The sequence below is a fragment of the Lissotriton helveticus genome, chromosome 12, assembly GCF_964261635.1.
Source record: "Lissotriton helveticus chromosome 12, aLisHel1.1, whole genome shotgun sequence".
NCBI classification, from domain to species: Eukaryota; Metazoa; Chordata; class Amphibia; order Caudata; family Salamandridae; genus Lissotriton; species Lissotriton helveticus.
In genome coordinates this window covers 146,136,876-146,157,986 of record NC_136073.1, presented here as the reverse complement: position 1 = coordinate 146,157,986, position 21,111 = coordinate 146,136,876, and the positions used below count along the sequence as shown (strand labels likewise).

The following is a 21,111-nucleotide window of genomic DNA, read 5'->3' as shown; positions in this document are numbered from 1 at the left end:
TGATACTCGGTCGTTCAGGGAGGGTGTTACCTATTATAGGATCACTTTTGAGAATATGCCAGTTCTTCACTATACTTTTTCTAACCTGATTGGAGTTCCCATTGTAGTCAAGAATGATTCTAACGACATCCCTCTCTGAGTCTTCTTTCTCTCCGCCTTTTTTGTTAGACAGTAGCTCTTCTCGTTTGGTCTGTCTCACTTTCGTTATCGCTCTTTTGATAACCTACAAGGGATAACCTCTGGCTAGAAATCTCTCTGTTTCATGATAGTTTCTTCTCTTAGGTAATCCTGTTCATTGCTGCAATTTCTTTTAGCCCTTAGTAGTTCCCCAAATGGAATACTCCATTTTAAATTTTCTGGATGACTACTAAGGGCATGAAGTAAGTTGTTACCTGCAGTGCATTTGCGGAATAGTACAGTTTGTAATTTATTGTGTTTAATCTGTACTTTAGTGTCTAAGTATTCGACTTCTGTGTTGCTGATATTACAGATGAGAGAGATATTTCTGTCATTTTGATTGAGTTTTTTGACAAAATCGAAGGCTAGTTCTTTATCACCTTTCCAAATGACAAAAATGCCGTCAATGTACCTTAGCCTAGGGGTGGGCGTAGTGCGCGTAGTCACGCTACGCGAAGCTACGCGAAGACGTTCTCGCACTTCGCGTAGCTTCGCGAGCATGCGTAGTAGCCTGCTGGTCCCGTTCGCGAGCCGTTTTTCTTGCTCGGGAGCGCGTAGTGCGTGGTCGGGGTGCTGTCTGCGAGTTCGGGGAATTGTAGCGTGCGACCTTACCCATGTGGTTGGGCTATGGGCGCGGCCATCTTGTTTTTTCAATTGTCCCGCCCGCCCGCGCCCCCTATTTCCTCTTCCGGGTCGCGAATAACGCGTTCGCGCGGTGCACGTCTTGTTCGGGAACACAACTACTTGTTTACACTGACAAAGTGCGTGTTCGCGTGAAATCTCGCGCGAACTTACCCACGTGGTCGCGATGGGCGCGGCCATCTTGGTTTTCACACTCTATGCTATGGTTCTGGGCCTAGTTTTCTATTCACCTTATATCTCTTCAATACTTACCTCTTTTCACAGTTTTTCTTACTTTTTTTACTTATCATCTATCTCTCTCTGTCCCTAAGTTTATATTTTGCATTTTATTTCTACTTTTCCACCTTTTTTAGCTTTTTTACTGTTTTATTTTATTCCTTTATTTAAGCTCCTACTTCTTCCCCCTAACTTTCTTTTCAACCTCCACCTCCACCCCAGAACCATGGCAAAGGGGAGCAGCAGAACCGGCTCGAAGGGCAAGGCGCCTGCGCCCAAGAGCCGGCTGCCTTGCGGCAGAATGCGCCCATCAGGGGTGAAGGCCCGGAATCTTTTCGGGGAGGCGGAGGTGGCCGCCCTTGTTTTTTTCATGCAGCGCCACCTCCCCTTGACCTTGGCAGCAGGCGGCAGGCCAGGGTCTGGTTACCTGCCAGAGGAGCGTCACCGGCGGTGGGCGAAGGTGCGCCGGGCAGTCTACCGTCGCTCAGAAATCCGGCGCACCCACCAGCAGCTGGCCCACCGGTGGGCAGACATCCTAGACAGGGAGCAGGACCTGTTGGACCTGATACGTGTTGAAGTCGTGGGGCTTGGTGAGTAGCTAGTAATATTAATAATTTAATATATATTATAGTAGTACAAGTATTGTGTAGAATTCTTTGATGAATAAGTAATGTTTGCGGGTAAAAATAAAATTGAAATGCCAACGTACTGACCAATTGGCCCATCTGCATTATTGAATAGGTGGTGTAGGTCAGGTGGTACTGACTTCGTTAGTATTCTGCAATCAGAATGTTTATGGCACATTTGATTAGTGTTCTATAAGTAGACGGTCTGTGGATCTTGCAAGCCAGTAGTCATTTATACTTCGAAGTCAATTTTATTGGAATTGTTGTTCCCTAAAATGTTTGAAAGGATTTTTGAATGAGGTCTTTGTTTCACAGCACTTAATGTTTCTCTTTCTTTATTATTTCTTACATGATCAGCACCACCGAAGGGCAAGAAGAAGACGGGGTCCGAGTTGGCGGGACAACCACAGGAGGAGCGCTCCTCTACCGCGGATCCTGCTGCTGGCCCCAGTAAGTCCTACAGTGCTTATATTATTAACAATTATATTTCCCTAACTTTTTAACGCACCTTATTTTTTCCAACCTATAAATGCTCCTTCGTAATTCAATGTTAGCAAAACCTTCTTTGGTCTTACATTTGTTTTCCAAATTTTGCGTAACTATCCAATGCCATCCCTGACTTTCAGTTCCTTCAAACTGCCTCTGCCCCTAGAGTCTCTGTGCTACTACTATTAGACTGTGTGTAGCTAAGCTTGCCCTGTTGGCCACTCTTTAGTTAAGGACCGGTATTCTTTTGAATGATAGAATAGCTGTAGCCATTGGGTCCACTCCTGTCTTTTGCGTTGTCCTCTGTAATCTCCAGTCTCTCAATTCCCACCAACAAAAATGCACAACCAGATGTTTACCTACTAATTTTTGTTCAGTTAGTATACTTCTACTACTGTTGTGGTTATTATTATTCTCTCTCTGCACATACACAACTATGTACAAGAAGAAAATAGGATGTTGTTGATGTTGGTGATAGGGAGGTTGGACCTTACACCCTGGTCACAGAACTCAGTCAGAAGAACCCATAATCCAATGACCATCTAGTCTACCTACCTAAGTGTCTCGGTCATAGCCATTTGTCCCACTCCCGACCCCCACACAAAGATAGTTAGATATACCCAATGTTAATACACAACCCACGCCAGAACAGAAGAAGAAGAGTAGAAGACCCTTTCGCTCACTCACTCGTTTCAGTCCCCAGCACCCCAGACACTGAAAATATACCACAGAGTCTACGTGCAAGTTCAAAAACTTTATTTTTTGTAAAAATTAACAAGCTTTGTATTGTTGTAACCTGGAAGTATTTCAATGAGAAACAAACTGCTCCACCATGCAAAATGAAGAAGATTAAATACTGTACATTTTGTACATCTAGTGCACGATAGAGTAATGTGTGAATTGTGGGAGACATCTTTCGAAAGCTCTGCAAATCCCTTGTTTCGTAGAAGGCAATCTTCTCTTCTCATCTGCCTATGAGAAAAATGTTGCACGTTAGACAGTGAATACAACTATGCCAGTTTTTAGCAGTCATCATCACATGGCAACAAGTGCAACATTATGGACTAACAATACTGGTTTGTCAATTGTATGCCAGACTCATCATGTGCCCTCAATGGTGTCTTTCTTACCGTGCAACAAGCTGCAAGGTAACATGGGCAAAGCAGTAGACACGGATCAAAAAATGGTTATATGGCTCAGGCTAACTTTCCAAAGACTATAGTAGGAGTAGATTAGATGACCCTAGGGACCATCTAATACATTAAAACAAAACTCTGTCTAATGTGAGTGCTGTAAATTGGACGCAATTTGGACAAGTTACACTGTCACAACGATTGTTGTTGTACGTAACTGTTTTTTCAATCTTCCTTCCTGGTGAAAAAAGTACAACTAGTAAAATAGGGGGCGGTGTGCAGGCATCTAAAAAGCTGTACTTGTTTTTACAGGTGCACAATCAATACTAACCACCAGTGCTGACGGGGCCAGCGGCGAAGAGATTGCCATCCAGGAGGGGACAGAGGACGCGGCGCCTGCAGGAGCATCAGTGGGGGAGGAAAGTTCAGCGGTGGGCGGTGGTAAGTTATATTCATAACTTATTTGCATTACTAGATGGATGGGGGACATTTTTTTCCTCACTGTGCTATGAGACTTATTAGGAAATTATGAATTTGAAGTTGTACTGGACAAAATACAATGGTTGAAGAAGACACCCTTTGTAGCATTACCAGTTTGAGTTGAGTAAACAAGGCCTCTTCCATCAGACTCCAACTCAGCTGTGTAACTTTTGGAGAAGACTAAAAGTCAAATCAGATGACCTGAGGGATGTGTTGAACAAAAAGGGAAAGAAGTTAACTAGGGTGGAAGGAGGAAGGACTAAAGAGATGTAATAATAAGACAAACTACCATAGAAGGATACTTTGTAAGGTTCATTCACATGGCTGATATAAATCGGATACATGGGTTGTTAAAGGATGGGTAGAACTACAAGGTGAAATACAATGCAGGCCTGGTTGGGCAAAAGAATATGGGGGCATGGATACAGTGGATAGCAACAATCATGAGCGGAGTTTGTGTCAATGAAACCCAAGGCAAGGAAGGAGTGGACGCATGGGTGGTTGCTGGTGAAAGTGAAACCAGGTAAGCCGATAATAAAGAATGATAGACATTGACTTTTAATGGGTGGATGCCCCCTAAATGTATTTGTACATTCATCATAGGTGAAGACTGTCACTGGAAGCAGAGTCTTACTTTGAAAAACTAAAAGGATACAAAAAAGACTTTTGTTCTTCTTATGTGTACTCAAGGCCACCCAGTACTAGGGCAAGTATAATGCCGGAAAAAACTTCAACAAATGCTACAGGCAGGGGAAGCAGGAGGACAGATTAGATAGATACTAAAAGTAGACACCAATTGTATGTACTGCGCTTGGTAGTGCTACTATGCCAAAATGTACTGTTGATTTAATTATGAAGAGTTTCAGTTACAATTCTGTTTCTTTTTTTATAGATACTCATACTCCTTCCTCAAAACCATCGCGGAAGGAGTTGGCAGCCAGGGCCTGGCAAAGGAAACTGCAGGCCATTGTGGAGGAGTACCGCAAGCTGGTGGCTGAGGCTGAGGAGGAGGAGGAGGCGGCGGCAGCAGCTGCTGCCTCTTCCAATGCGTCTGGCCCCAGCAAGGCTCCACCTGCAGGAGTACGGCGCCGTGGCCAGGCAGCCGCTCACCGCCAGTTTTTAACATCTGCCACCCCAACACACAATGGATGCAAATGCAGGTGCCGTGCTTTTCGGCAAAAACTTCTCCTCCGGATGGCCCAGCTGGAGGACCAATTAGAGGAGCGCGTAAAAATCATTGTGGACAAACACCTTAAAGCCCGCCAGCTGTAATGGACCCGGACCCTGTTGATTGGCCCTTTTTTAATACTTTTGTGGGTGGGTGGGAATTGGGTGTTGGGGTTAGTTTTGTGGGACATTCTTTGGACTTGGACATTGGTTGGGGTTAGGGTAGGGATAGGAGGATTTTATTTTTATACATGAATAAATGTTATTTATTTTCAACTTATACAGATATGCTATGATGTTGTTTTGTGGTGGGGTTACTGTTGTACGTCACAAGGTTTACTCTAGATGCAGGGCAGCGGCCAGTGTTTGATTGAAATAGTTTATTAACTGACCACATGTGTAACATGCAAACAGATAGATGCTGTGCCCCTCACTGAAAGCTATATTTGTCCTATTAGTACTACCATCCTCTCCTCCAGTATACCTCCCAAGAAACTTCTCTTCTTACCTGTGGTTGATGTTGATTACGTTTGGCACCGCAAGGGCTAGTTGTCAGGGAAGAGGAGCTCGTCCTCAAACCCTGGTGGTTCTTCTGACAGAAGTAGGTCCTGTAACCCAATACTTATTTCTTCCGACTCGCTCTCCTCTTCCAGCTGTGATTCACGGACTTTGTAGTCTGGTGGTATCAAGTGCTGGTTCATTTTTATCATGGTTAACCGCTCCACGCTTTTGGGCGAGAGACTGGTCCTTCTCACAGTCACAATGGCACCAGCAGCACTGAACGCACGCTCTGAAGAGACACTTGCAACAGGGCAAGCTAGATACTTTATCGCCAGCCTGCTAAGCAGTGGCCATTGGCTTCTTGTCCTATACCAATACACCAATGGGCTTTGCTCCATGAACACCTCTGTTGTGTCATCCAGATAGGCCTGGACCATCCGCTCAATGTTCATTGGTGCTCTGGTTTGCTCGTCCTCTTTTTGCTTTGCGGCAGCAATGGACTTCCCCATCCCTTTCTGTAGAAACCAAGCAGCTATTTTTTTGCTTGTGTCTGATGAATCAGATCCTGTTGGTGTTATTGTTTGTGTTGCTGACTGCTGGGATGCAAACGCACTGCTCGCATGCTGTGAAGAGGACCTTGACTCTGTAGGATGCTCAGTAGTACTTGCACTGTCCTGGGCTGGCACTGGCAGGCCTCTAATTGAGAGCCGTTCGTTTTCTAAATCAGTGGCTTCCTTGGCTATTACAGTTTTGTACTTGGAAACATCCTCTTTAGAAAAAGGAATTAATGCATTACTATTCACAAATAATTTGTACCGTGGATCCAAAATTGTGGCAGTAATGTAATGTTCATGTGACAAAATCTTATTTTGAATCCTTGTATTCTGAGATAAGCGCCATGCTAAGGACTTCGCAAAATTAAATGCTTCACGTTTTCCTTCCATACCTTCGTACGTTTCATACACCTCCTTCAGCTCTTGCTCAAGCATGTACAACAGTGGGATTGCTTGGCTCATAGTACAGTCCTCCCTGCTGACTGCACGTGTGAAGACCTCAAAAGGAAGTAGCATCTCAGTCAGGCATTTAATGAGGTCCCATTGCCACATCTCAACGGTCATGTCTTTAACAGCATTATCCCCTGATCTTGTCATGACATATGCATTGAGTGGTATGTACTGCTCAAACAGCCGTTCGAGCATGTAATACGTAAAGTTCCAACGTGTTGGTACCTCCTGAATGAGTGCTTTGACTTGCATTTTATAATCACGTTGAATGACCCGTAGCTGCTTCCGGGCTTTAAAAGAATGATTGAAATGCGTGCAGATTCTTCTGCAAATGGTCAGTAAGTTGCTGACTTTGCTTTCACTTTTCAGAAAGTCTTGAACCACAATGTTGATGCAGTGTGCCAAACACGGGACCCTGAAATAGCCGCCATCTTCCATGGCCTTAACTACATTACTGCCATTGTCGGTGGCAACAAAACCAATATTGAGGCCTCTTGGTCGCAGCCATTCAAAGACCTTGCTGTTGAACTCATCCAAAATGTTTGCAGCAGTATGCGATTTCTCCATAGCAAACATGGCTACAGTTGCATGTTTGCGAGTATCATTAAAAATCTCATTAATGTCAATGCCTGTAGATATCTTGTCTCTAACACCTGAAAAAGAGATCCAGTGTGCTGTGATGCACATGTAATCTGTGCCTTGACTACTGCTCCACATGTCTGTTGTCAGGTGGATACTATGCACTGCACTCTGCTGCAAGGTTTTTCCAAGCAATTCCAGCACGTCGTGGTGTAGTGCTGGAACAGCAACTCTGGCAAAATAGTAGCGGCTGGGAACATTCCATTTTGGGCAGAGGGTTGACACAAATTCCAGGAAACCCATCCCTTGAACAAAAGAAAATGGGAGAGGGTCCAGTACTAAAATTTTAGCAAGCTTAGCATTGTATAAACGTGCTATTGGGTGGTTGCGCTCGTACTTTCCCTCCTGCTTAATCATGCTAAGAATGGTACGCTGCTGCTTGGTATTTCTTTCAGATATGCCCAATGTAGTACTTCGTGTCGCAGACTTCGCACCCGTACTCCTTGGTGTCTCCGGGCTACTCGTACTCTGGTGCCACAGAGATGTTGCTGATCCGGAGGATCTGGGTTCTACCACTGCAGGGCTGGGGAGTGGGACATGGGTACGATGTGTACCACTAACAGATAGAATGTCTCCCTCTTCTTCCTCTGTGTTCCGTGGACCTTCTACTGCTTTCCCACCAACATTAATGGTTCCAGTTTTCATGATACGTAGGTGGTCCTCCCACTTGATTTGGTGGTGTTTTTTCAAATGGGTCATTTGGCCTCCGGTACCATAGTTTGTGCCAAGCTTACCACGACGAACAGAGGAATGACAAATGGAACATATAGCAATGTTGTCCTCATTTGCGCTAACTGTAAAGAAGTCCCACACTGGGGAGCTTAACTTTTGTCTCCTGCTAGAGGTGCCACTTCCAATGCCGGATGAACTGGAGGTTGTGTGGTTAACTGCACTATGTGGCTGCGCAGTAGTACCACTACCTCCTTCTGCTGAGGTGGAACTTGTGCTGGATGTAGGACGCTGCCGGCTGTGTGCAATTGTAAAAATGGAAGCTGGAGGTAGTTTTGGTGTGGCCTGGGTTGGTGGTATGCGTGCTACTACATCCCTAGTCGCAGCCATTCTTGATAGGGTAAAAATGTTGGTCTCCATGTCCTCAGGGCCAGGAGTAATGCTTGTGATGTCTGGGTCTGACTCATCATCACCATCAGATTCATTATCATTATCCGGCTGCTGAACATTGCACTCCATAAGTGGTAGGCTTCCTGGAACATTCCTTTTCTCTAGCCTGGTCTTCTTGGGATGTCCCTCCCTCTCATGCTCAGATCGTTCTGGCTCCCAATTGAGATCAAGATCATCAGAAGGGATGCTTGGCGAAGAACGCAATGGACTAACCCTCCTTTTCCTTGGTGGGGATTTGGAACCCAATAGATCTCCTGCAGGATGTGCTACCTCTTCTTGCTTTGCATCAGGCTCAATTTACTGAACTGCCCCGACTTCAGGAGGAACAACAACTACTATTGCCAGTGGTGGTTCTTGAAAAACTATTGCAGGCGGTGGTTGTGGTAGTTGTTTTGATACATACAGTTGTTGTTGTTGAACATCTACTATTGCAGGCGCTAGTTGTTGTTCACCGCTTTTCTGCTGTGTTCCCTCTTGCGTGGAATGTGTACTACTTTGCGATAAGTTCAGGTGATGCTCAGTATCACTGCTTTCCAAGATTAGGCTGGCTACCTCTTCCCCACTCATCTGCTTGGGCGTACTTTTTTTTCCCAAAAAAGGTTTTTGGGTCAACACCAGACTTAAGTGTCAGTTCCTTCTTCTCAGCAACTATTTTGGAGGACCTGGTACCTGCTTTCTTTGGGCCCATCTTCTTCAGATGTCAGCAGCAGCACTCAGTTGCACAAGTTGCTGAGAATGATGTCTGGTCAGGTTAGTCACTCACACCACACGTGACGTAGTACAAAAGGACGCCCGTCTGGCAGTAGAAGAGCCGATGAATGATGACAGACACCTGCTCCAGTCTTTTGTGCACCTACAAGCAAAGAAGGCAGAACAACATCAGTCAAATATGGATTTATTTTAGCTTTAATTACTACTAGAAGTATTAGTACATCCAGTAAGAGTAAGAATAGAAAAGAATGAAAATGCAAATGTAGTGGAAGTGGAACTTGTTTATCCATAATTTGTGCATCATGGATGCAGCATCAGTGGCCTGCAGCAGATAGCAATGGGGATGTGAACAGTAGTAAGCCAACAGGAACAATGGCAAGGCACAGGCCAATTTCTCAAAAACAAAACGGCACACTACTACTACTACTACCACAACAGCTCCACATGGGCACTCATCACAGGTACATGGGTAAAGGGCAAAGGCCAAAAAAAATAAACTCAACCAGGCCGATATCCCTCCTTATATGGCCAGAAAAAGGAGGATGAATACATCACAGCTTAATGCAAAAAAAAAAGTCCCCATGGCTACAAGGTTTGAAAGTTACACATCAACACAAACAACAAAGGCATTTTGGAGTTTCCCCCCAAAGAGTTAACTAGTTAACTACACCCCAAACACCACATATGAAAATTCAATGCATTGCCACCCATGCCCTAAATGATGTTAAATTCAACAGACAAAATGGAAACCGCTTCCACTACGGAATGAACACTGGCTGTGACTACGATTTCCATGATGCACAGCGAACGTACCTGCCCAGGGGGCGGAACTAAGACTACATGAACACCTGAAATTTGCACGCTTTACCTCACTTATCCCCCAGAATGCCATGCCATGATTAAGGAAACACTCTGAAACGCTTAGGCAAATATATGGCACACGACAGCGCCGTCCTGAGGCATCTCCCGACCTCTGCTGCTGCCTGAATAAATAAGGTGAATTTGAACGTGGCGTGGGTGTCTCTAACTGCGAGCAGTTTATGTTTGGATATATATATATATATATATATATATATATATATATATATATATATATGCTTTTTGGTCCGTGCATCCAGAAAATAAAGGATTTTGCCAAATGTTTGTGTGCGAACTCGCCTCATAGGGCTTCGTGGGAGGCTACGTGTTGACAATATTTTCACGGCACTGCCCAGTGCCGGTAGGAGTTTGGCACCACCAGCAAAACGGCACAGAGCAGTCTAGAGGATCTCACACGGGCTGTCTGTGCCACCGCAGATACACTGCGTTCCTGGGCCCTTCTTGATGTCAATAGGCGCCTTGCAGGGAACATTGGCCCTCAGTAATGATGTTATAATACGGACCATGTAACCTATTCAAGGACTGATTTTTGTTCGGGACTACTGGTACCACCATGCTCTGCTCCAATATGGGCGGGCCGAATGAGGGCGGTGTAATTAAAGCTTGGTGGGACATACCACAGTGCCGATTTAAAGCAACGGATTCCCGTGAACAAGGCTCATGCTGAAACACGTAGGGAAATGCTTTTTGGTCCGTGCATCCAGAAAATAAAGGATTTTGCCAAATGTTTGTGTGCGAACTCGCCTCCTAGGGCTTCGTGGGAGGCAACGTGTTGATAATATTTTCACGGCACTGCCCAGTGCCGGTAGGAGTTTGGCACCACCAGCAAAACGGCACAGAGCAGTCTAGAGGATCTCACACGGGCTGTCTGTGCCACCGCAGATACACTGCGTTCCTGGGCCCTTCTTGATGTCAATAGGCGCCTTGCAGGGAACATTGGCCCTCAGTAATGATGTTATAATACGGACCATGTAACCTATTCAAGGACTGATTTTTGTTCGGGACTACTGGTACCACCATGCTCTGCTCCAATATGGGCGGGCCGAATGAGGGCGGTGTAATTAAAGCTTGGTGGGACATACCACAGTGCCGATTTAAAGCAACGGATTCCCGTGAACAAGGCTCATGCTGAAACGCGTATGGAAATGCTTTTTGGTCCGTGCATCCAGAAAATAAAGGATTTTGCCAAATGTTTGTGTGCGAACTCGCCTCCTAGGGCTTCGTGGGAGGCAACGTGTTGACAATATTTTCACGGCACTGCCCAGTGCCGGTAGGAGTTTGGCACCACCAGCAAAACGGCACAGAGCAGTCTAGAGGATCTCACACGGGCTGTCTGTGCCACCGCAGATACACTGCGTTCCTGGGCCCTTCTTGATGTCAATAGGCGCCTTGCAGGGAACATTGGCCCTCAGTAATGATGTTATAATACGGACCATGTAACCTATTCAAGGACTGATTTTTGTTCGGGACTACTGGTACCACCATGCTCTGCTCCAATATGGGCGGGCCGAATGAGGGCGGTGTAATTAAAGCTTGGTGGGACATACCACAGTGCCGATTTAAAGCAACGGATTCCCGTGAACAAGGCTCATGCTGAAACGCGAAGGGAAATGCTTTTTGGTCCGTGCATCCAGAAAATAAAGGATTTTGCCAAATGTTTGTGTGCGAACTCGCCTCCTAGGGCTTCGTGGGAGGTAACATGTTGACAATATTTTCACGGCACTGCCCAGTGCCGGTAGGAGTTTGGCACCACCAGCAAAACGGCACAGAGCAGTCTAGAGGATCTCACACGGGCTGTCTGTGCCACCGCAGATACACTGCGTTCCTGGGCCCTTCTTGATGTCAATAGGCGCCTTGCAGGGAACATTGGCCCTCAGTAATGATGTTATAATACGGACCATGCAACCTATTCAAGGACTGATTTTTGTTCGGGACTACTGGTACCACCATGCTCTGCTCCAATATGGGCGGGCCGAATGAGGGCGGTGTAATTAAAGCTTGGTGGGACATACTACAGTGCCGATTTAAAGCAACGGATTCCCGTGAACAAGGCTCATGCTGAAACGCGTAGGGAAATGCTTTTTGGTCCGTGCATCCAGAAAATAAAGGATTTTGCCAAATGTTTGTGTGCGAACTCGCCTCCTAGGGCTTCGTGGGAGGCAACGTGTTGACAATATTTTCACGGCACTGCCCAGTGCCAGTAGGAGTTTGGCACCACCAGCAAAACGGCACAGAGCAGTCTAGAGGATCTCACATGGGCTGTCTGTGCCACCGCAGATACACTGCGTTCCTGGGCCCTTTTTGATGTCAATAGGCGCCTTGCAGGGAACATTGGCCCTCAGTAATGATGTTATAATACGGACCATGTAACCTATTCAAGGACTGATTTTTTGTTCGGGACTACTGGTACCACCATGCTCCGCTCCAATATGGGTGGGCCGAATGAGGGCGGTGTAATTAAAGCTTGGTGGGACATACCACAGTGCCGATTTAAAGCAACGGATTCCCGTGAACAAGGCTCATGCTGAAACGCGTAGGGAAATGCTTTTTGGTCCGTGCATCCAGAAAATAAAGGATTTTGCCAAATGTTTGTGTGCGAACTCGCCTCCTAGGGCTTCGTGGGAGGCAACGTGTTGACAATATATATATATATATATATATATGAAAGCTCACTCCCTCCCGGTCCCGAGAGGAAAATAAAGACCGCACACACGGGAATTCTTGAGATGGCAACTTTTACTCGCACAGACGCGTTTCGGAAGCTGCGCTTCCTTCCTCAATGTTAGTTACACCGTCACACGCGATTTGGCGCCATTTATTTCAAATCACACAAACGACCTGTATTGGCAAACACAGAGAGAGGACTGACGCGTATGCGCCATCTTGCTAATGCGTATCATCCCGCAAAAACATACTGATAATCAAACAATACTCTTTCATTAATTAATTACAACGCTTCATAATTATAAAAAAGCCTCTCGAATTTACAACGAGAATTTGCATAGTGATATATTGCCGTGGATCGGCACATCTCCTCTCACTAATGTATTGCAAAATTGATTATAAATCTTGCCGTGGATCGGCCTAAGGCAACACTAAGGTTGCCATTTAAATTTCCAATAACCCAATACAATCATTTTTGCCAGTCAATGTCGGATGTTGCATTTCAAAATATTAACAAAGTTGCAAAATATTCCACAATAATCCTGAAAGAACAAAAGAAGTAAATATATAGTACATTACATAACAGGACACTCATCGTCCCGTAGTACCAGACACTCAGTAATGATCAGTTTCTGAAAGACACTATTTACAAAAAAAACCATTACCATATAGCTGTTATTCCCTTCATATTTGCACTGGAAATGCTGTGTGGCATTATTATTTTAACTCCCTAGATGTACAGTCAGTTCCTCCCCACAATTTAAATTCTAAGCTAAATCCTGCGAGGGGATGTTGGAAATCCTGGTACAATTTGCTTGGAGCGACAGAGACAAGGTCCTCAAAGAAATTGAAACCATGGAAACGGAAATAGCGACCAACGGAGACAAAGACCAGCAGGAACAACTTAGAGCCCAGATGAAGAAACGACTGGAGAAATATGAGCAGAAAATACGCATGCGGAAACAAGAGAAATTTGAGAGGGACGAAAGGGACTATGCCATGGGTCGAGTCCTTACGTTCTCCAAAAAGTACGACCAGACAAGGAAGGACCTATTGAAAAATAAGGCTGCCGGTGCGGCTGCACCGTTGGATGTGGAGACATCAGAATCCGAGGTTACTGAGGGCGAGCAGTCGGAGGACGAAGCTAGAACCCTGCCACAAACCGTAGAAACCCCTTTTCAGACGGAGGTACAAGTCATCCGAATGAATTGGTTGAGGGGGGGAAAGAACAAACCCCCAGAAAACGAAGAAAAACCAGACGAGGGGGCCGGAAGAGGCAGAGGAAGAGGAAGGGCGCCGAATGCGGGTGCCCAGACACGCAGAACGCGAGCAACAAGGGGAAAAAGATGGTAGGGCATGAGGAATCAACAGATAACCTTACCATCATTAACCTCTCCGCAAGGATGCTTTCACCACCAGAGGAGTCAGTCCTTAAATTGGGATTAACTTTTTGTCCAGACAGTAACCTTGAGTATACACAGACTAGAATCGATTTGTTTCAATTCGTTAGAAGACTACGCCTGCATAAATTCTTCAAGACGAAACCAATGGCTGATGAAGCTAAAATTATCCGATCACGCTATAAAGACACTGACCTATTGAAAGTGAATGAACTAACCACTTTGGAGCTATTAGAAGAACTACGTTTGGAAAACACAGGGAGTGTGTTGTCAACGCTACCTGATACCCTGTCTCAGAGACTAAGGTCGGTGGAAATCGAACAAGAGGCCCCAGTCAGCGGTCTCAAATTAAAGTCCAAATTTGTGCCTCCAACACAAACTGACATGATCGACACTTTCTCCGAGTTAGTGATTCGTGATCTGAGAAGAATGCGCACACATAGGAAATCTGGGGGACACCGTGATAATCTAACTGAATCACAGCGTAACGCGATAAAAACACTGGCCGATGACACATCAATAGTCTGCAAACCTTCAGACAAAGGAGGCAATGTGGTCATCCTGTCGCGTGAAGATTATGTCCAGGAAGCTATGCGACAATTGCAGGATGGTTCTTGTTACGAGTTGACTACTAAGCAAAGATATCAGTCCAGCATCACAACTTTGCACGGACTGCTGAAAAAGTGGCATGATAAACAGATGCTGGAGACAGAAGAATATCTTTTTTTGAAAACGATACATCCTGTCACCCCCACTTTTTACTACCTGCCCAAAGTTCACAAGAGCATGGATAAACCACCTGGGCGTCCTATTATTTCATCCATGGGCAGCCTTACTGAAAATCTATCTAAATTTTTAGATCACTATTTATTTGAAATGGTGTTGGGCCTCAAGTCTTATATTCGAGACACTGCCGATTTCATTGAGAAAATTGAAGCAATTGCTTGGCAACCAGGATACTGCCTGCTGACTCTCGACATTACCAGTCTCTACACCAGCATTGAGCATGCACAGGGAATGAAGGCGATCCAGTACTTCCTAGGGAAGAGACAGCTGAAATATGCCCAACATAATGCTATGTTGATGGAATTAGTTGCATTCTGTCTTGAGAATAACATCTTTCTTTTTCAGGATGATTTGTTTAGACAGCTGTCGGGCACGGCCATGGGTTCCTGCTTCGCCCCCAGCTACGCGAATTTATTCGTGGGTTGGTGGGAGGAGCAGGAAGCCTGGGGGCCTGATAAAGAACAGTGGTCAAACTGTATCGTTTCCTGGTATCGTTATATCGACGATTTGTGCATAGTGTGGAATGGCTCAGTGGAGACAGCATGGCAATATGTAAAGGTGTTGAATGATAACAACTGTAATTTAATCTTCACTGGTAATATAAGTACAAGCGAAGCAGTGTATTTAGACTTGAGAATAGAGGTGATTAACAACAGGATCCAAACTTCCCTCTATAGAAAGCCGACAGCGGGAAACAGTACGCTGCATGCGTCATCTAATCATCCACAGAAGCTCATCAGGAGTATACCTTATGGAGAGCTTCTACGGTTAAAACGTAACTGTTCCACTAATGATGATTTCGAATTGGCTGCACAGGAAAGCAATGATAGATTTGAGGCGAGGGGGTACAGCAGGCAACTGTTACGGAACACTCTAGATAGAGTAAGAACACAACCCAGGCAGACTTTGTTTGTTAAAAAGCAGAAACCCTCTACTGACATAGAGAAATTTAGGATGATTACACCTCACTCCAAAGATTGTCAACAACTGAGGAGTATCCTAAAAAGACATTGGCACATTTTGCAAAAGGACAGTATAATAGGGAGTGATATACCTGCCAATCCCTTAATTACCTTTAAAAGGGCACGCTCACTGAGGGATACTTTGGTACATAGTCATCTGTCACCTGTCCCTGCACGCACGAGCAATTTAAAAGATGCAAAAGGCTACTTTCCTTGTGGCCGGTGCAAAGCCTGTGCCAACAGTAAGAGGGTCTATTCTTACGAAATCATGGGTTGTGGCACTAAAAAGAGGAAGAAAATAAATCAGTTCCTTACATGCACCTCCCCTTTTGCGGTCTATTGCCTTCTCTGCCCCTGTGGGCTTAGGTACATAGGCAGTACCATTAACCCCGTGAAATTGCGCATTTTGGAGCATATGCGGGCCATAGTAAACAGAGATTTCACATACCCTGTCGCCAGACATTTTTCGATCAAACACAAGAGCGATAGGAATCTGTTACAGTACTTTTGCCTTGATGCGATCCCCGACAATATCAGGGGAGGGGATAAACTGCAAAAACTTCGCAGATTAGAATCCCGATACATCATAGATTGCCAAACCAAAGCCCCCTGGGGATTAAATTGTGGGGAGGAACTGACTGTACATCTAGGGAGTTAAAATAATAATGCCACACAGCATTTCCAGTGCAAATATGAAGGGAATAACAGCTATATGGTAATGTTTTTTTTTGTAAATAGTGTCTTTCAGAAACTGATCATTACTGAGTGTCTGGTACTACGGGACGATGAGTGTCCTGTTATGTAATGTACTATATATTTACTTCTTTTGTTTTTTCAGGATTATTGTGGAATATTTTGCAACTTTGTTAATATTTTGAAATGCAACATCCGACATTGACTGGCAAAAATGATTGTATTGGGTTATTGGAAATTTAAATGGCAACCTTAGTGTTGCCTTAGGCCGATCCACGGCAAGATTTATAATCAATTTCGCAATACATTAGTGAGAGGAGATGTGCCGATCCACGGCAATATATCACTATGCAAATTCTCGTTGTAAATTCGAGAGGCTTTTTTATAATTATGAAGCGTTGTAATTAATTAATGAAAGAGTATTGTTTGATTATCAGTATGTTTTTGCGGGATGATACGCATTAGCAAGATGGCGCATACGCGTCAGTCCTCTCTCTGTGTTTGCCAATACAGGTCGTTTGTGTGATTTGAAATAAATGGCGCCAAATCGCGTGTGACGGTGTAACTAACATTGAGGAAGGAAGCGCAGCTTCCGAAACGCGTCTGTGCGAGTAAAAGTTGCCATCTCAAGAATTCCCGTGTGTGCGGTCTTTATTTTCCTCTCGGGACCGGGAGGGAGTGAGCTTTCATATTGAAGCGCGAAGCTCTGACGCGCTTGGACGAGCACCCGCTGCAAGAGTGCACCGGACTTTGGAGCAGAGAGCCTGGATATATATATATATATTTATATATATATATATATATGTATATATATATGAACTGAAACTCCGCAATACCACCTCCGATCACCCAGGACCGGCGAAGCAGGAGACAGACCACAAGTTCTTTCAGGTAGATTTATTTTCAGTTTCTTGTGACCCAACCAACCCTGATGCGTTTAGGGCTTTGCAGCCCTTGTTCACATATGTATATATATATATATATATATATATGTATAGCAGCTCCTGTATAGAGCATATTTATATATACAAAAAATGTCATCACAAGTGTTAAGCTATGGAATAGTTAAATCGATAGGTATTTCAACATGAACAATTCATACTATTTTAGTGAAATAACCTTTCCTTACCTGAAAATATATTTTTAGCAGGTTGGCTGTCTATGATCAATATATATATATACACATTGCTATTTCAGCATGATATGATCAAACTAAATCCTTGTATTTTTTGCACTAAGTATATATTTTTGCACTGATGAATATTGAAACGATAACGTAAGTCTGTCTACCATTACCATTGAGACTATGATCACGTGAAGCACTGCAAAAAACAAGCACTGTCACTTTAAAAAGCTTCCCACACTACAAACATTTGTCGAGTGAACAAGCGGCGAGATGCTGCGAAACGCGTCTTTGACTTGGGAATAAAAAAATCAGCACTTTAATATGGGTCCGTGTCCTGCTTGATGTTCGCAGCGCGTGAGTGACTACGCGGCGTTACCAAGAAGGAATTTTCATGATATATGTACATGTATAGACATATATACATATATTATATACATATATATAAATATAAATATATATATATATATATATATATATATATATATATATGAGAAAGAAATAGGTTTCCCTGGTAGAGGAGATCACACTTTTAGGGGTAACGCACACAGCAGGCGGCAGCAGAGCCTTTCAGCGGCCCTTCGCTCGTCAATGCGTGACTGCCAAACGCGTTTCGAGCGTGTAAGCTCTTGATCACTGGCTCTTTCCAATATGACACAGACAGCGGGTTTAAGTGGATCAGATTTATTCAGTTGTAATAGTCCCGCCCACATGGGCGTCAGCTAAGCGAGGCATGCTGGTATCTGTAGTGAAGCCCATGCATATATATATATATATATATATAGCAGCTCCTGTATAGAGCACCCGCAACACCAGTGACACTCTAGATCTGCTCACATCAAATGTCTGCTTTACTATCAAATTCTTTAAGCATAGGATTATCAAAGTGCCATCCATGTCAGATAGAAAGGCATGGAGCAGGGAAGGTGGAACAAAGCTATTTGCTAATTTATCCACTTTACATATATACATTTTTATTCTGGTAAACTCCCTCAAGGACCATTTTGTTAGTTTATTTATTTACTAGTGGGGTAAATATCCAGTCTATAATAATTGTTATACTTTGTATGTGGAGGGAAAACAAACCCATATGTTTTTTTAATGTGCGGATATGGATCAAAGAGATGCTCTGTTTGAGATCTGGCATCATTAGGGTGGTCTTTTCCCAATCTTTTTGCTTTATACCTCCATGTTTTGGTGACTCATGTTGTTGGCCTTAGGAATCTAAGCCCTTTACCACTGCTGATCAGTGCAAAAAGTGCATGTGGTTCTTCCCTAAACATGTATGTAATTAGTGTATACATGATTGGTATATTTAATTTTTCTTGCAAGTCCTTTGTAAAGTTGTATCCCATATACCCAGGGCCTGAATGTTAAATGCAATGTAGAGGGCAGCAGCACTGATTGTGTCACCCACAGAAGTAGCCTTCCAGACCTGTCTCAGGCCTACCCCTGCCAAGCCTGTGTGTTCTGGAAGTGGTCCGAATACTTGCAACATAGATTTGGATGCATCTCTTGTCTGCGGATAGTAGAATGGTGCATCAACCTGGTTGCGGGAGTAAAAATTGTTGCTTCGATTCAGAACAAGTGCTTTATCATCAGAGATCAATGCTTCATACATTGTATTGATGCAGCTGCAGCTTGGTGAGATCGTCACATCCCCGTGACAGCATGGGGAAACTCAGTGCATCTCTCAACACCTCTAGACTCTAGCATCCATCCTTGGAACTGATGCATCGCCATAACCACGTAGAGAAGATCGACACAACCATTGACTGCGGGTCCCACATCTATGTATCCCATGATGCATCTCGCTGCATGGATCCTGTAGTCAGTCGGCACCCCATTACGGTCTGCCGAACTTTGACTTTGTTCTGGTCCAGCGCAACCAAATAACCTATTTTTAGAGCAGTTTGATTCTGAGCGCTGCACTGCATTTATTATTTTTGTTGTATTGGCCTTGCTTTTTTCAGAATATAATAATCTTTTTTTGTAAACATGTGCGGAGTATTTTTGTTTTGTATTCATTGTTTACTAGGTGTGTATTGCACAAAAACTTTACGAATTGCCTCTTTAAATTATCCTGATTGCTCTGTGCCAAGCTACTACAGGGTGAGCACAGGTAATCTCTGATGTGTATATGACTTACCCTTACTAGGATTGCGGTTCCTGCTTCTGCACTCTGTCAACCAGAAACCTAATTTCTAAAACTCAGTGTTTCTCAGATGTATTCTTTTCTGGTTTGTTTCCTCAAATGTTGGACTTGATCATGTAAATGTCCTTGATTGTTCATATAGCAATGCAGCATGATTTGAAAGAAAAAAAAAACTTTTATGGTGAAGGGCTTTCATCCGTTTAACACTTTATAAAATTGGAAGTCTTCTGAATGCATCTTTTTTTTTTGCATACTGTAGAATTTCAGTAAAGGCTCCACAAAGAAATCTAAAGAGCTAATAGGTCCAAAGAACGAGTTTAGTCTTTTATACCAAAAAATACAAACATTAAATGTGATTTTGTGCATGGCATCTTTTCACACATGCCTGTGAGGTTTAGATTTATTTATTCTTATGTACCAATTTTTTGACAGGTTCCATCAAAAACCTGGTGAATTATGCTAAAAACAATGGGTCCAAATAAATGGACATTGTGACATGTTTGACACTGCCTTCTTACTCACTCCCAAATAAGGGCTATACAAATGTAGCTAACCTACCAGTGGCTGTATCGCCATATATCTGCCATGAGGCATTTGCCTTGATCAGGAGCTTACTTAAATTGTCCATTTCTGAAAGTGTGTTGCCCTTTGCTATTCTCACCAGCAACTGTGCTTTTTATCCTAAATTGACAAACATCTCTACAATGGCTATCTGTGAAATAAAATGGACCAAAATTCCTTGAAACTTTTTCCATTTTAGAGGTTATTGGGTTAACAACCCAACACTTTATATAACTTTACTTTCTCTCTTGGGAAAATCCCTGCTATCAAGATACTGAATAGCTTTTCCTGGATCCTGTTTCATCATAAGTTTGGACACTGGACCCCATAGGACTATTGGGGCACTTGGAATTTTTCAATTCATTACATAAAAGTAGCAACTGAGACTGCAAAAACATGTCTTGGCAATCAAGATATGAGATGTAAGTGGGATTTCTTGCATGGGTGCGTAATCTAACAACATTCGTTATTTGAGATGATGTACTTGTAATTGTGAAAATGTTTTTCAAGTGTTTGCCTTTGGGAAGCTTTAAATGAATTAGCAAACCAATTAATTATTTATTTACCTATTGTAACATAAAATTAGTCAGATAGAGGAAATTGAGCAATGTCATTCCTGCTGATATTTAAATGTCCTTGTGGCAGGTATATCTAAATAAAAAATTGTACAATAAAATAATGCTTCTGGTTTTCTTGATTTTCAGGCTGACGTGTACCACATCCATGAAAAAAAGGACTTGGGGGATATCCAGCTCATCAGCCTTCACAAAGAGCCCTTTTCCTTCTTCCCTGAGGATAGCTGGTTCTGCAACAAAGTCACTGTGAAATCTCCCGCAGGAAATATGTACCACTTCCCCTGCTACCGCTGGATCGAGGGATATATCACTGTGGAGCTCCCTGAAGGGACAGGTGCTCTACCTGCTTGAATTAGAAGATAATACCCAATTCCCAAACCTGATATCTGACTCACAAATTAACTTTTTCATT

At 43.7% G+C, this 21,111-nt stretch overlaps 1 protein-coding gene across 1 annotated transcript in view; it reads left to right on the top strand.

The window, feature by feature from the left end:
- The window catches only part of LOC144797780 (hydroperoxide isomerase ALOXE3-like), a 541,969-nt gene that overhangs the window by 136,440 nt on the left and 384,418 nt on the right, over positions 1–21,111 (top strand). Inside the window, exon 2 of the mRNA XM_078668542.1 lies at positions 20,829–21,033. Coding sequence (XP_078524668.1) covers positions 20,829–21,033 — 205 coding nt within the window. The remainder of the gene's footprint in view (positions 1–20,828; positions 21,034–21,111) is intronic.